Source organism: Carassius auratus, chromosome 5 (genome assembly GCF_003368295.1).
Source record: "Carassius auratus strain Wakin chromosome 5, ASM336829v1, whole genome shotgun sequence".
NCBI classification, from domain to species: Eukaryota; Metazoa; Chordata; class Actinopteri; order Cypriniformes; family Cyprinidae; genus Carassius; species Carassius auratus.
Window position 1 is genome coordinate 5,494,418 of NC_039247.1, and position 15,864 is coordinate 5,510,281.

Below are 15,864 nucleotides of genomic sequence, written 5' to 3' on the forward strand. Positions count from 1 at the left end.
CAAAATATATATCAATTTGGTTTTCTTTTGTGATTTCGGGGTTGGCGTGTTATTGACAGGCTTCACGAATCGCTGAAATCTTGTATTTAATTCTCCCGGCCATCAAGCATTTCAAGTGGAAATTTACAGTGAAAACTCCACGGCAATAAAGCGATGCTGTCCTTTTGAATGTTCTCCCCCCAAACTGAAGCATGACCCCATGCACCATGACTGGCCTGAATCACTCGCTGACCTTTAACTATTACTATATACCTCTTGCTCATGGGAACTGTGGTTGCCCTGCTAGTAAATTGCACAAGACAATAAATATTTAAACCTATTACTTTATCTATAGAAATGCTCGTATTATAAGAGGATTGTATTTTCTGACTAATCGTAAAATGTGTTATTGATGACAGACTGATAGATTTTTGATTGTATTTTTAGATTGTACTCAATAACGAATGCTTTTCTTGTAGCTCTGACCTCCTATAGCTTTTCTTTGGTACTAACTCAGGGAATGGAGGTTTCAGTTATATGGGACTGGTTCTGTGGAGTAATATTAATAATAAAAAAAAGATGAATACATTTGTTGCTATAACATTTTATTGTGCTTCTTGTTCTTTCAAATATACTTACACAAACACAGCAAGCTATTTATCATAGTATAAGACAGTGGAATACAATGACAGTTTAGTCAAAGGCAGATAAAAACCCGGCATAGTTATAAAAAAAATTAAACATTTAAAATCTGTATAATAATACATTATGAAAACATCATTATATATGAACTATTGCAGCCCTAAAAAGGCATTTTTGCAACACTGAGGTAAATGCATCTTTAAGTAAGTGCTAAATTTGTAAATTTCTTCAAATTTACATTTAAAAAAGTGGAAAAATAAATTAAAATGTAATTAAATTAAAAGAAATATATAATAAAATTATAAAAGAAGTTTATCAGTGCTTGGTTCCACCATGTATGAATGCCTGCCTTATAACTTGATGTGTAAAAAGTTGGCTCTCACCAAGTATGCATCTTCAAAAACGGCTATTTCAAAAAAAAAAAAAAAAAGTATTCATAAATCAATGCCCAAGGAAAATAATGCTAAATGTTTACATTTTAGGTAGCATCACTACAAATCAATCGTTTTAAAACCATATTTATACAACGTATACATGCAATAGTACATTCACATACATATGTAAGACAGGAAGACCTAAAGTTAGCTGAGTGCTTTTTCTGTGGCTGCTGGGAGAAATTCCTCTGTGTAACATTATAAAAAGTAGAAATGTCACTTAATCATATAAACACCGGGTAAAGAGTATATGAGGTTACCTTTGGTTTCTCCCACAGTGCTCCTGGAGATCAAAAGAAGGCCACAGAAAGCACGCTCCAATCTCATGAAGTCATTATATGGTGATAATGCAGCTTACTGGCTATAAACAGTTCTAGGTCTGATTATTAAAAATGAATTACATAGAAAAACTAGCTGGTGTCAGATAATATTGAGGTCATATTTGTAAATCACATTTCTTCATCACTATTCACAATTACCAAAAAGGCACAATTTGTTATTATCGCTCATGCAAATATGAACTTCACACATGGATGTACTTTCTATAAATTAACTCTTGATGTGACCGACGGCTGTCATTCCAGCTTCCTTCAGAAATCATATTCTGCAGCACACTGGCGAAGATACTCCTCATACAGTTTGCGCTAAGATAAAGATGACACATATTACCAGATTAGAAGACAAACGTGCTCTGGAATCCTTCAAAAGGCTTACATTTCAAATGCAGGTTCTGTTTTTGATACTCTCAAATTTCTGCTTGAAAACCAACATGGTGGTTAGCTGGTCTCACAGCCAAGCCCAGCTTGATAAACTGCTCTGGTTTGATGGTTTTACAGGGTTTTAGGCATTTATTACAACTTTTTTGTAGAGTAATAATTACCCACATACAATATTTAAACACTGAAGATAAGCAGTGAGCAATTGAACTCACAACTTTACAGAAATGAATTACTTTTACAGCATTTTTGCATTTTTAGATTTGAGACACTTTTAAAACAAACTACCGTTCAAAGATTTGAGGTCGGTAAGATTTTATAATGTATTTGAAAGAAGTTTCTTATGCACCAAAACTGCATTTATTTGATAAATGCAGTAATAACAGCAATTAAGTGAAATATTATTACAATTTAAAATGACTGTTTTTCTATTTTAATATATTTTAAAATGTAATTTATTCCTGTGACCCAAAATTTTCAGCATCATTACACTAGTCTTCAGTGTCACATGATCCTTCAGAAAACATTCTAATATACTGATTTGCTGCTCAAGAAACATGTATTATTATTATTATTATTATTATTCATGTTGAAACGGTTATTGCTGCTTAATATCCTAGAAGTAAAAAAAAAAACAGCATATATTTGAGATACGATTCTTTTGTCACAGAAATACCTTCACTGTTAGTTATAATCAATTTAATACATATTTTTCTGAATAAAAAAATAATATAAAAACTTGCGGACCCCAAACTTTTAAACAGTAATTTACATTTCAACGCAATGTAAATCTTTGTGAAAATTAATGGCTAAATAAAAAGCATAATTATGATATTAACAATCACGTTTACTTATGTATGTTGTGAATATTGAATATATCATGTAGCCCTACTGAGAGATCAACAAACAACTTTAGTCTGGACTAAGAAGGAAGCTTCATGAATGAAAAGCATCAACAGTAATTGTACAGTAATGTGTGTCGTACCTTCTTGGATTTGACAATATCCTGGATGTAATCGCTGTACTCTGCCAGTTTCTTCTTCTCTCTCTTAGTCAGCGTCTTACTGCCCTGACTGAAGGAGAACACAGCATTGAGAGGGCTGCTGTTAAACTGACCAAGTGACCGTAAAAAAAAAAAAAAATCAGCTCAAGAGTCGAATTACAGTAAGTGGAACAGTGCACTGAAAGATTGTATTTGATTAAAATGTTGACATACTGTATAGATATATCTTGACATATATCAATATTTATTAATAATATAGGGTTTTTAAGAATTTTCCCTCAATAAACTCCTAATTTGTTGTAGTAGTAGTAGTAGGTTTTTTTTTGCCATGCCAGCAGCCAAGTTGCCAGGAGCTGGAATAATACAAGAGTTACATAAACGCAAAATAAAAACCAAACAAACACTAAAATGCAGCAGTTACATTTATACAACATGATTTTAAAAATCTGGTAGTATTTTAAACAAGTCCCTGAGTGAGCGTACTTCATATATATATATAAAAAAAAAACTTTTCTGCATTCTATTTATTGTACAGAAGTTTATTGTAATTACTGTATGTTTAGGTATTGGAGAGTGTTAACGGATCTCCAATAAGCTAATGCAGAATCTAAAGTGTTAGCAAATTATTACAGACAAATATATATAAAAGGATATGCAGTGTGGCAGGCAGGTCATTATTTTTGCAATTCTGTTTGATGACACTATCTTGACCTTTCCAAATAGTATGTAAAACAGTAAGCATAATGCAAGAGACCGTATTTGTCATTAGACCTCATTACACATGCATAGTGAGTTCTGTGAGTGTTGTCTTGTGAACAAATTTGGTTATTTTGCAGTTTTGAACCAACAGTGTGTAACAACTTATATTTGCATTGCAAAAGTGTAGAAATTATGTAAAAAGTCAAGTTAATTGCATTGCACTCAGGGATATGCTATTCCATGCTGTATGCTCTATATTGATTTAAAATATAAAATAAAATTATAGTAGTGTCTGGAAATTCCATAGAGAAAAATTAGCATACTGTGTACAGTACACACTTCATTGTGCAACATAGCCAAAAGTTAAAGTGCCAACTAAATTAATGTAAATGATGTTATATTTATGGTGCCCCCTTGTGACAATAAAAGGAAACACTTAGAGACAATCTTGCTTGCTCACCGTGCAAAATACTTTGCTAGAAAGAGCATAAAGTAGCACAGAGCACCGAAGATGATCACAAACATTATCTGCCAATCTTCAGGAATCCAGTCCCACAGATAAACAACTATTCCCTGATAAACACACACAGATAAAGAGAAAAAATAAAACACTGATTCACCTGTGATGGGAATAAGTCTTCAGTAAACATGAAAATGAGAACATACTGTGGAAAGGTTGAGGGTTTTAGCCAATCCCTCTCCAACAAGAGTGTCCAGTTCCTCTGGAGCGAAAGTGCTGATGATGAAGCTGAGGATGAAGAGCGACGGAAGGAAGATTCCCAGAACTCCACACAGGATGGAATTAAAACGATTGCTTTTATTACTGCTCACATTCATCCTGAGGGAAGACAAATACATGCAGAACTGATAAATATGACATATATGAGCTCTAGAGTCATTATACATACTGTAGCAGATGATGTGATATAGAGCAGATGGATGGATGTGTACCGGTCCTGTTCTAGAGTATGGTTGATGGTAGAGATGATCAGGTTACAGTCTTTCTCCAGCTGGTCAAGTGTTTTCTGCACTGCCTGCTTTATGCTCTTCTCAATGGTCTCACAAACCTCATCAATCTGGTTGATGCATCTGCTGGGCTGCACACACAAAATCACAATTTTTATCATTTCGTATTAACTTGATCAACTATCTATAGTAGTAGTGTTATATGCTATAGCATAATAAAGCAATAAGCCATAAGATGCTGGACAATTTTACCAATTTAACAATTCAAAGCAAACAATTAAAAGTGATACAGTAATACAGCTACTTAGCATAACTGCAAGTTGTTTACAGTTGCTAAGCAACATTTTGCAAAAGGTGGACTAATGGAATGAAGTATTTTACTGTTATTACCAGCAAAACCGCAAATGTATTCATTTTGGCATTAAAACTAATTTTAAGGATGTGTCAAAAAACACAAATATGAGGTCCGCCTGCTCACCTGAAAATCCACAGATATGTAAAACAAGTTAAACAGCTCAGAGCAGAATATCAGTTATTTTATAATTCTGTCGATTCTCAGGTAAGCTGACTAATATTACTGACCAAATACACACTACCATCATATCAGCAAGATTTTTTTAATGTTTCTAAAAGAAGTCTCTCATGCTCAACAAGGCTGCATTTATTTGTACAGTACAAATAGTTTTATTGTGAAACATTTTTCCAGTTTAAAATCCTTTTTTTTTTTTTTGATTGATTATGCTTTTTAAATAGAAATAATTTTTGTGATGATCAGCAGATGAAAAATGCAGATTTGCTGCTCAAGTAACATTTTTTTTACTAATATCAATATTGAAAACAATTGTTCTTCTTATTTTTCGTGGAAACCAACACATTTTGATGTGTAGAAAGTTCAAAAGCATTTACTTGTAATATTATAACCATCTAAACTGTGACTTTTTTAATCAATTTAATGTTTTCCTGCTAAATAAAAGTATTAAATATTTTTTTTAATAAACAAACAATGAACAATACATTTATTACATTAGTTATGAATCTTCGGTAATGCTAAACAGTCGTTTGTTGTTAGCTCATGTTAATTCATAGTGCATTTACTAATGTTAACAAGCACAACTTTTGATTTTAATAATGCATTAGTAAATGTTTTAATTAACATTAACTAAGACTAATAAATGCTGTACATAGAAGTATTATTCATGCTTAGTACATGTTAACTAATGCAGTTAACTAATGAACCTTATTTTAAAGAGTTACCATAAAAATAACAGTATAAAACAAAACCTTACTGATTCCAATCTTTTGAACAGTAGTGGATCATAAGTAGCCTGAAATCATCTTTTATGTCTTTATTCGATCAGTCCATTTCTCCTTGTAGCTTTAAGTTGGGTTTGTAAGACAGACAGAACTAATTAATGTAAATGCTGCAGAGAGACATAAATCCATTTCCTCTGACACAGCAGTGCAGCATGGGCAGGCTTCCATTAATCATCTCACTTCTCGGAGGAAAACCATGGGCATTTGACCAGCAAAGCAATCTGTTACCATCATTTCTTACTTTCTGAGGGTTGGGGATGTATATCGTGGGCATTTCGAAGCCACATTTGTTGAGTCCAGGTCTTCTGCACAGCTCTTGAACAATCTGCATCATCACTCGCTGTGGGAATAAAATCAACACCAACACATTTGACCTCAAGATGCTAATGCGCTGCTAATGCTAACTTCTCCCAGAAGGTTTGTTTTGTAAAAGCACCTGTCTGGTTTCCTGTCAGAGAACCAACTATAATAGCAAAAAGATCAGGATTACATATTGAAGTGAGACTGGAAATCACCATATTACATTTTATAAGTCCCGTTATGCATTTTTATTCCAGACAGAAATGTATCAGATATATCAGAAGGAACACACACACACACACACACACACACACCCACTCACGCACCTGTCTGTCTGTTTCTCGTCCAGCCTCGTCAGCTTTGCTCAGGTAAAAGCGCAGTTTATCTCCACATTTTTCACTCAGCTTCTCAACAATGTTCAGTGTGCGCTTGCACAACGCTTGTCCCATCGGGTCAAAAAACACAAATACGAGGTCCGCCTGCTCACCTGAAAATCCACAGATATGTAAAACAAGTTAAACTTTATTACTGGTACTGAAATTTGTCCATTTTGTCCCATTCGTTTAGAAGGAAGTTGGGTTGAGGCATATTGAAGGGCTAATCTTAAAAAAAAAATAGAAAATAGCCTTTAATTTACATCACAAGCCTTGATCCGAGATTTGCTATGTGTTAAAAAATGATATTTATTTGGTCCAATGTCTCTGACAAGAAAGTGTGTACATTTGAAATGCTCCTGACCATTTTAAATAATCTTATTATTTTGTCAAATTTTATTAATACACAGTACAATTCGTAGTAGTATTTACATATTACTAAAGTATTTATTAATATTTTGAAATTAGCTCTAGATTTTTTTTTTACTTTATTTTTAGTACTTAAACTTATTTAACCTTGTTGAGTTAATCTAACATATGTCTATTTTATTTAAGATGCATTTCTTTAACAGAGGCAAATTTTGAATAGTTTTAGTTACCAGTCTCAACACTGGTACACAAAGCTAACATGCAGCACATTAACTAAACGGCTGAAGAGTGAAACAACCCAGAAAATCAAATTTAAAAATTGCATCAGAAAATAGATTTATACAAAATACAAATAAAATACATAAAATCTCAGAGAACCAGCCTAGACACTAGCCCCACAACACTACACATTTTGAATGTCTCCTTTCTCTCAAACATCTATTTTAGATCTAGGAGTCTCTATTAATTAGCCAATGACCTTGACGGAGTATGTTTGATGTGCACTTCTTGGGGCGTTTGAGGAACAGGGTTGAGAACCACAGCTATAGAAGTTATAAGTGTCCAGAATGATGAGGCACACAGCCTTACCAAAAGAGGTGATGGCACTGTTGACATCAAAAGGGTACACCATATCTCCATCCACCAACCCTGGAGTGTCCACAAACGTCACCAGGCTGAATTTCTTCTGTTTGGAGGTGGAGATCTCAGCGCTCAGGTAATCTGTGACACCTACAATATACAACTGCAGGAATTTATAAAACGGCGCTTGTTCATCATGCGGATTTTATCAGTAACAATCTGCAGTTTCAAAACAAAGATTCTAAGGGAAAAAAATCTATCTGATAAATAAAACATGTTCATGAATTCTGATTGACTCGTCCAGTTTTCTTGACCACGCCCCCTCTGGTGGACAGGTGTTATGGTTACCCACAACAGCTCTTCAACTGGCAGCTTTAAGGTGGAGCCACATAAAGCTAGCCAGTGAAGAACGACTGTGAAGCAACGCCAGCCGGCCAATATTCACACGCTAAGAGTTTGGAAAGATTTTCTAAAGACTGGTGTTTCACTGTAAAAAAGTCATCGCCACAATGCCTGCTTTATGGCTGCTTACAAGTTCTGAGTGATGATACACAGTAGGTTTTTTTGGGTGGTTTCTTAGTCAAATATTCATCCCCCAGGTGAAAATCACAAGTTTGATTGTTTAGAAAAGTATTGTCACACCTTGAATCTGGATAGTAACTACACGTCATGACTCATGAACTGTTTCTGCTACCTTCACATCTGCGGTTGACACTGGAGCTCTTTCAGATAGTGACTGCAGGAGTGCAAGATCTCACACAAACCCGTCTTGTTCTGTCTCATCAACATTCAACAAATGGGCACCAACACACCCTAAATCTGTGTGACCATCTCTCAACCACTCTCTTTCTCACTTCAAAAAAAAAAAACTCAGATTTTGAACATTACTTTTCATTGGTTGCTATTTCATAGTGAGAGATTGATTCTCCCATAAAATTCATTAAATAAAAAATAAAAAAACGGTAACACTTTAGAATAAGGTTCCATTAGTTAATGTTAGTTAACTACTTTCGTTAACATGAACTAATTTCAACATTTACTAATGCATTATTTAAATCAAAAGTTGTGCTTGTTAACATTAGTTAATGCACTGTGAATTACCATGAACAAACAATGAATAACTGTATTTTCATTAACTAACATTAACGAAGATGAATAAATACAGTAATAAATGTATTATTCATTGTTTGTTCATGTTAATTAATACATTAACTAACATTAACTAATGGAACCTTATTCTAAAGTGTTACCAAAAAAACTTCTATAAAATGAAAGTGGATGATAAAATGTATAATTTTTCTTTCCTTGTGAGTACATAAGAGTTTGAGGTCGGCAAATATTTTAAACGTTTTGAATGTTTCTTATTCACAACTGGATTCTTGATTCAAAATACTTTAAAATAACCGATACAATTTTTGTATTTATTTTTACTACTACAGTATAAAAGCAAAGCTGAATTTTCAGCACCCCATGATCCTTCAGAAATTATTTTAATATATTTATTTTGTGCTCAATAAATTGTTTTATTACTATTAATCAATACTGAAAACAGATCTTATTATATCTTTGTAGAAACTATGATCCATTTCCAGAATTATTTGATGCACTGAAGGTGCAAAAACAAAAATCTACAGTAACATTATATGTCTTTACTTTTGTTAAATTGAAGGCATCCTTGATGAAATGTATATAATAAATAAAATAAAATTCTTGCTGACCATCAACTTTCGAATGGTAGTGTACCCATGTAGTTGCTGGAATTCCACAGGTGCTCCGTACAGTAGTTAAAATTAAATGTATTGACAGGCTCAATAATCACTAAGAGATCTTTGAGACTTAAGGGTAACTGGAGAAACGTGTCTCACTTTGCTGACTTTGCTGCTGAAAGGTGGAAGGAGATACCGAGGGATCTAGTCCACTGGGAAAAAGTCAAAGGTCAAGAAAGTGCTGCGTCATCTCCAAACCGCACAGCAGCACCACTGCGGAGAGACCCGAGTCATGATGATAGTGACAAACTTATTGAGATAAGACAAACCAGCCAAAACCACACCCAAACAATGCACCAATCGCAAATCTCGTTATTCTTTCCTACACACACCCACATCCTTGACCAACACCGATGTTTTAAATGTTTGAAGCCAAGCAAAACCTTCAGTGCGACACCTCATAGAAGTTCCCAGGAACATAAAAACATATGCATCGCATTCATGCTCAGGAATTTGACTAAACAAAGTGAGATTCATAAAGACAAGAAAAATACCCACAAAATGAATGCTGGTTTATACTTAAAAAATAAGAGGATGCATGAATGTTTACAGTTTAATCAGTATGTTTTAAGAATGCATTTTATAATTATGTCAGGTTTGGACTCGTAATATGCAATGGCTGTACAAAACGCCATTTTCATTTCATATTTATGCCTATTGTTGACTATCAATTGAATGATCTCTGCAGCAGTAATGTGGGAAGACATTTCTCTCTGTCTATCCCACTGATGCTGCACTGTTGTCAATGTGAATGACTCATTCTGGTTCTCTGTACTGGGTGAACCCACTCTGCCCACTGAAGGAACACTGCACAATCAGTGTGCAGCAATGATGCCCTCCGACACACCCAAAGACCACACACCTAAACCAGCGAGGTCCCATCACTCAGACACAGCCAAGCTGTGACATCAGCTGGACTCTCGGGTTTAACAGTTACATAAATACACAGCGAAAAGCCTTAAGTCAGCAGATCCAGAGGGAGTTTATCGAGGTGCATGTGAATGAGATGTGTTGCTGTGTTTCGTGCTCTCAGACGGATACTGCGCTGGACATACAGTACATACGCTTGCATGACTCAGTGTGAGGTGTTAGTCATAGCTGTAGAGACTCCTGCCTCAACCTAAGACTAATTTCTAAGCAATAAATGAGGGAAAAAAGCACTAAAAACTAAAAATATTTAAAGGGTTTGGCTGTTTAACATCATACATAACGGTATTAAGAAAGTTTTTTTTTTTAATTGCCATGGCAAGTCACACTAATCATCAACGCCTAGAAGCTGTAATTTACTCTCACTCGAAATGCACGGCACAGAAGAGATTTTCAAATTTGAGATATTCAAAAAACTGGTGTGCAAAACTACAAAAATGAATTGTAATGAAAAAAATGCAAGCAAAATACTAAAAAGGTAATTCAAAGTAATGTACGACACAAAAAAATCCCTGATTTAAAGTTTCTGAAATATCTAAATCATAAGATAATATAGCACACTAACACATTTTAAAGGGACACAGAGGATGATAAATAGAAGAGATTAAGATATTCTACGTTGCATATAAATCATCTCTAACATGCTGATCAACCTGAAATATAAATATGTATTTATATGTGTGAAATTATACATAAATACACACACACACACACACACACACACATACATACATATATATATATATATATATATATATATATCAATCTTAATTGAAAACTTCCTACCTTTGAACTCCAGCAGAGGTCTGAAATGCGGGTAGAGGTGTAACGTTGCATTTCCCTGTGAGGAAGAGAAGCAAACATGTCGATGAAGGAAAGATGAGACACATTTAAAGAGGAGAATGTGGTGGGAAGTCAGAAGCCAGGCCCTGCTGTAGGGAGGCTCCCTGCTCTTCCTCTCGCTCTCGTTTTCTCTCTCTCTCTTTCTGCAGGCTGTTTGATGGTGTGACACTCTGGCCACGCTGCACCTCTCTTCCTGTTCTGCTGGTGGGCTCTTCCTGTAAAGAGCTGATAATCCTTTCATATCACTGCTTCACCGTAATTACATTACTCATTCTGAGGTCTGAAGGAAGGGGAAGAGCTTTATATGCTAAGGAAAAAAGACGCTGTGTCTTTAAGACAACCCCTCTGCTTCCAGAAGGAGCGACTGACTAAGCTGTGATATGCTCTAATCTTTCGCCACATACACACATGTACGATTTAACCTGAAAAACACATTTGTTTGTCTTTTGTAATCTCAGACAATTTGGCCTTTGATTAGAACTTAATGATAAGTGCTTTATATTTACATTTTTGGATTTTTTACATTTTCTGACATCTTATTCTCACCAAGGCTACTTTTATTTTAGTAATACAATTTATTCAGTAATAAAAAAAAAGTCATATTGTGAAATATTATTTAAAGCAGCCTGAAGCTGCATTTATTTAAATAAAAAAATTAAAACAGTAATATTGTGAAATATTATTATTAAAATATCACATCGATATCTATAAAAATGTGCTACATAATATTTTTGTAGAAACTATGAAGGATTTTTTTCAGAATTCTTTGAAGAATAGAAAGTTATAAAGAAAAGCATATACTTGAAATACTTTTTTTTTATAATAATGTGAAAGTCTTTTCGGTCACTTTTGATCAATTAAATGCATCCTTCCTGAGAAAAAATATTAATTAATTAAATTAAACTTTTGAAAACAAAGTTACTCTAGAGTTTACTCTATTATAAAAATTTCAATCTGAAGAATTTCTTCCTTAATCAGCAGAAAGGATTCCAGAGATTCCATTTGTATCTGCTCACAAGTAAAAATGTTTCTGGACTTGTGCCATTTGAGAGGAAAGTTGAGTGAGAACAGGAAATAATGTGGAAAAAAGTGCACAGAACAGGATTGGGTAATGCAATTATGTTACATTTGCTCTGATTTTAGAGGAAAACATGGAGAATTCTGTGAAATGGGTTTAAACGTAAATATGTATTAAATGATTTGGAGTCTACAACAACCTTATTGGTAGCTAAAAGCAAACAAACAGTTCATATACTTCATATACATATACTTCTTTAAAGTTATGTCTCTGTTTGAATACTCAAGCAGGTGTTCACAGCTGTCCTGACATCAGGAAAAGGCACAAATAAGGATTGTTTTTTTAAATTAATTGAAACAGGTTCAGCTAGTGTGTTTTCAATTGATAGATCTCTTTGCAGCAACAGCACCCAGAGAAGACCCCCACCGGTCAACATGTGACCCAGGAGGCATTATTATTAATCAGCCCATAATTAACAGCACTCACAACTGCACTTTCACTACTCATCTGTTTCAGTCACATGACTTTTCCGCTCATTCACCATGTTTATGACCATCAGTAATGCAGTAAATACAAATACACATGAATACACTATTCATCTCACATACCTTTGTATATAAGCATTATTTACAGGCTTTCGCTGATATACAGAGATAGATTGTGCATTAATGTTTATAAATATATACCTATGAATGTTAGATACAGTAAGGACTGTACTAACTTTATTCTAAATCCTTGTTGGATCAAATCCAATGATCAGTGTTTATTCTTGGCATCTCTGTTCATGTGTTTTTGTACTGTACTCTGTACACTAAAAAGGTTATCAATGTACTGTACCAACACGATCAAATATAAAAAACATTTGCCTTGCACCAAATACAGGGGATAAGAGTGTAAACTGCACCTTAAGCAGCTTTCTCACAATAATCTGCTTTCTGGTGTGCACAAAAACGTACTCACTGTTAGTGACTCTCGTTTTCTTCCACTAGTTATAAATGTGAAGCCTTGAGTCTCAATGGCAACACCTGTCTTCTGTATGTGTTCCTCCACATACCTGAAAGACAGATTTAATTTAAAATTTTTATAACACTTTTTATACCCATATTCATCCATACTATTTTTTTATACAGGTTTGCAACCCCGGGTTTCAAAATGACTTAAAATGATTTTCATTTTAATTTATTTTTTGATTTCTAGACCTGATAAAATGGACATGGAATGGACATTTTAATAATGAATGTACATTTTTTATTTTATTTTAGCTACATCAACCTCTATTTTATCAGACAGAAACTGTAAGTAAAACTTTTTTTTTGTTTTATCCTTATGCTTATTCATAATCCTTCAAATGTATAATCACAACACAAAGCCTTGGAGTCAAAAAGGATAAGAACCACAAAATAATGGGACATGATGTTGGTATATATATATATATATATATATATATATATATATATATATATATATATATATATATATATATAAACAATTAGGGAAAAGAAAATGTCATTCAAATGTAAATCTGTGTCTGTATAATCTTCATCTCCAGATCTCATTCTATGAAATCATTTAGGGATACAAAATGTATTTTGATATGAGAGGTGTGATTACCAGTTAATGAAGGAGCTTTTCCCAGCAGAATGGTTCCCCATAATCATAACAATAATCTTTTTCCGAGGAGGTAATAGCCTCACTCCCAAACTCTCTGCAATAGTCACCAATCCTGTTAAAAACATCCAGACAAATGGAGTTTTATTATCAGTACATGATGCCTTGTTGCTTTCCAACAACAACGAGTATTGATTTATACAGTAAATGTGAATACAAACATGCAGCTTGCACATGTATATACTGTAAATATTGCATGTTGTTGTCCAGTAAAAGACCTTTCAGTTTAGATGAACTTGAAAATATTGTATAATCGTGGATTTACATACAGGCTACTGTAAAATTACTGTATTTAATTCTGTACTGACCTAGACAACTGATCAATAAGACTGTGTTTCAAATCCCTGCGCTGCCTACATAGTCATGTGGCAATATCATATGATGTCCAAAACTGTCTAGGTAAGTTAGGCGGCTTGCTAAGTGTTTTTAGACACAGTCAATAACAAAACGTCTAAAGGAGCAACTCGTATAAATATAACTAAAGCATTATACAGTTCGGAGTTTCAATGTGATTTTTATCTTATAATGTTTAATAATGTTTTAGACCATAAAGACACAACCGCAACACGTGTTTACATAAATAAGTGTCCACGCTATTTACCGTTGTCGTTGTCGACATATAAAGTGTGGCATTCTTTCAGTATTCTCTCACTGGGAGAAGTAAATGTCGATTCCAGAGGATTTGCTACAGCTCGCGGCTTCTTACAGCCTGACATATTGAAGACATGTAGGACTGATCTTCACCGGCACCGACAGCGGGGGAACCAAAATAGTGTCGCACACCAGAAACGTCAGAAATGTAACGCTTTGGCGCGCTCTAGAGGAGGAGAACGTTTAAACATTCCATCAGAGAATGGAACGCCTTTATATGAACAGAATAGACACGTTCTAATACTAAATAATATTATGTAATAAAAACTATGAACAAAACATAACATGTATAGTATCCAGGCATGGATTTTGTCTATAGGACATAAAAAAATAGTGAATTTCTCTAAGACCATACACGACACAGTTTTAAGTCTGTACAGAGCACATTCAGGGGTTTTTAGAGATATCAAATGTTTGGAGGTTTGATCATAAACACACCTTCTCTTTGCTCTTTAATATGACTGATATTGACAGAATGGTCTATTTTAGCAATCTAATATGATACTGTTTTGTAATGCTCATTTAAATCTAGCTAATTTTAATTAACATCTCAGAAAAATGTTATGGGGAAATATGTTCGAGTATGACTCGAGGTATGACTCTATGTTCGAGGCAACACATTTTTGGACATTTTACAAACATATTCCATAAAGTAGGCCACAGTATCAAATCATTCTGTTATATATTTCATAACAAAACAGAGAGTATGAGAACATATGAGAATCATCTTTGTACAAAGTTTGGCTAAAAATAGCCTGAAACCTAAAAACTGATTGGTGAAAGAAAAAAATAAACATTGGTTTTGTTTTTTAATGCCTTTTCAGGTTTTTCTTTCTTTTCTTTTTTTTTTTTTTTTTTTGAATAATTAAGTCCTGGTGTCCTCTGCAAAGAACATAAAATAAAATATGAATAAAATATATTTTTTTCCAAATTGTTTTTTTTCTCCATTTGTTTCTTATGCTCCAGCCAATGTAATGATGATGATGATGATAATAATAATAATAATAATAATAATAATAATAATAATACATCCATTATCGTGGAGCTGACACATTTGACTTTGGTTTCTCAGATATGGAGAAAAAAATAATAATAGTAAAAAAATATTTTGTGAAAAGTATGTACAATATAATTATAAATCTAAAATAATGTCATTGTTATTGTAATTATTATTATTATTATTATTATTATTATTATTATTATTATTATTATTATTATTATTATTATTATTATCATTATTATTATTATTTAACTAATATTTATGTCAATGTTTATATAAAATTTGAAATATTATTACAAATATTAGCCACTATAAAGTAGTCATTCATGTTTACATGTTTGCTATATGTTTACATGAATTATTAGTGAAGTTACATTTTGCACGTGTACCATATCTTAATGCATTAAACTACTTGAATTACATAGCATTTATTTATTTAACCATAACTCCGCTAAATAAAGAAAGAAAGAAATTTACAGATGTGTGCATGTATGTACTGTATATATACATATATGCAACCGTCAGTAAAAAAGTATTTATTTACATTTTTAAGTAAAGTATGTAGTTCAATAGTAAGGCATGGATTTTGAATTGATTTTAGGGATAATGTGCCACA

The 15,864-nt window shown here is 33.4% G+C and overlaps 1 protein-coding gene across 1 annotated transcript; it reads right to left on the reverse strand.

Annotated features, from left to right (window-relative positions):
* Positions 1-446: 446 nt before the first annotated feature.
* On the reverse strand, positions 447-14,392 carry LOC113072156 (uncharacterized). The gene is made up of 12 exons (XM_026245284.1): positions 14,199-14,392; positions 13,541-13,652; positions 12,890-12,983; positions 10,855-10,909; positions 7,385-7,525; positions 6,380-6,540; positions 5,995-6,093; positions 4,425-4,570; positions 4,140-4,311; positions 3,934-4,046; positions 2,757-2,844; positions 447-1,699 (listed from the first exon to the last, which is right to left on the reverse strand). The coding sequence occupies exons 1-12, from the start codon at positions 14,311-14,313 to the stop codon at positions 1,646-1,648; spliced, it is 1,350 nt and encodes a 449-aa protein (XP_026101069.1). The 5' UTR covers positions 14,314-14,392; the 3' UTR covers positions 447-1,645.
* Positions 14,393-15,864: the final 1,472 nt, after the last annotated feature.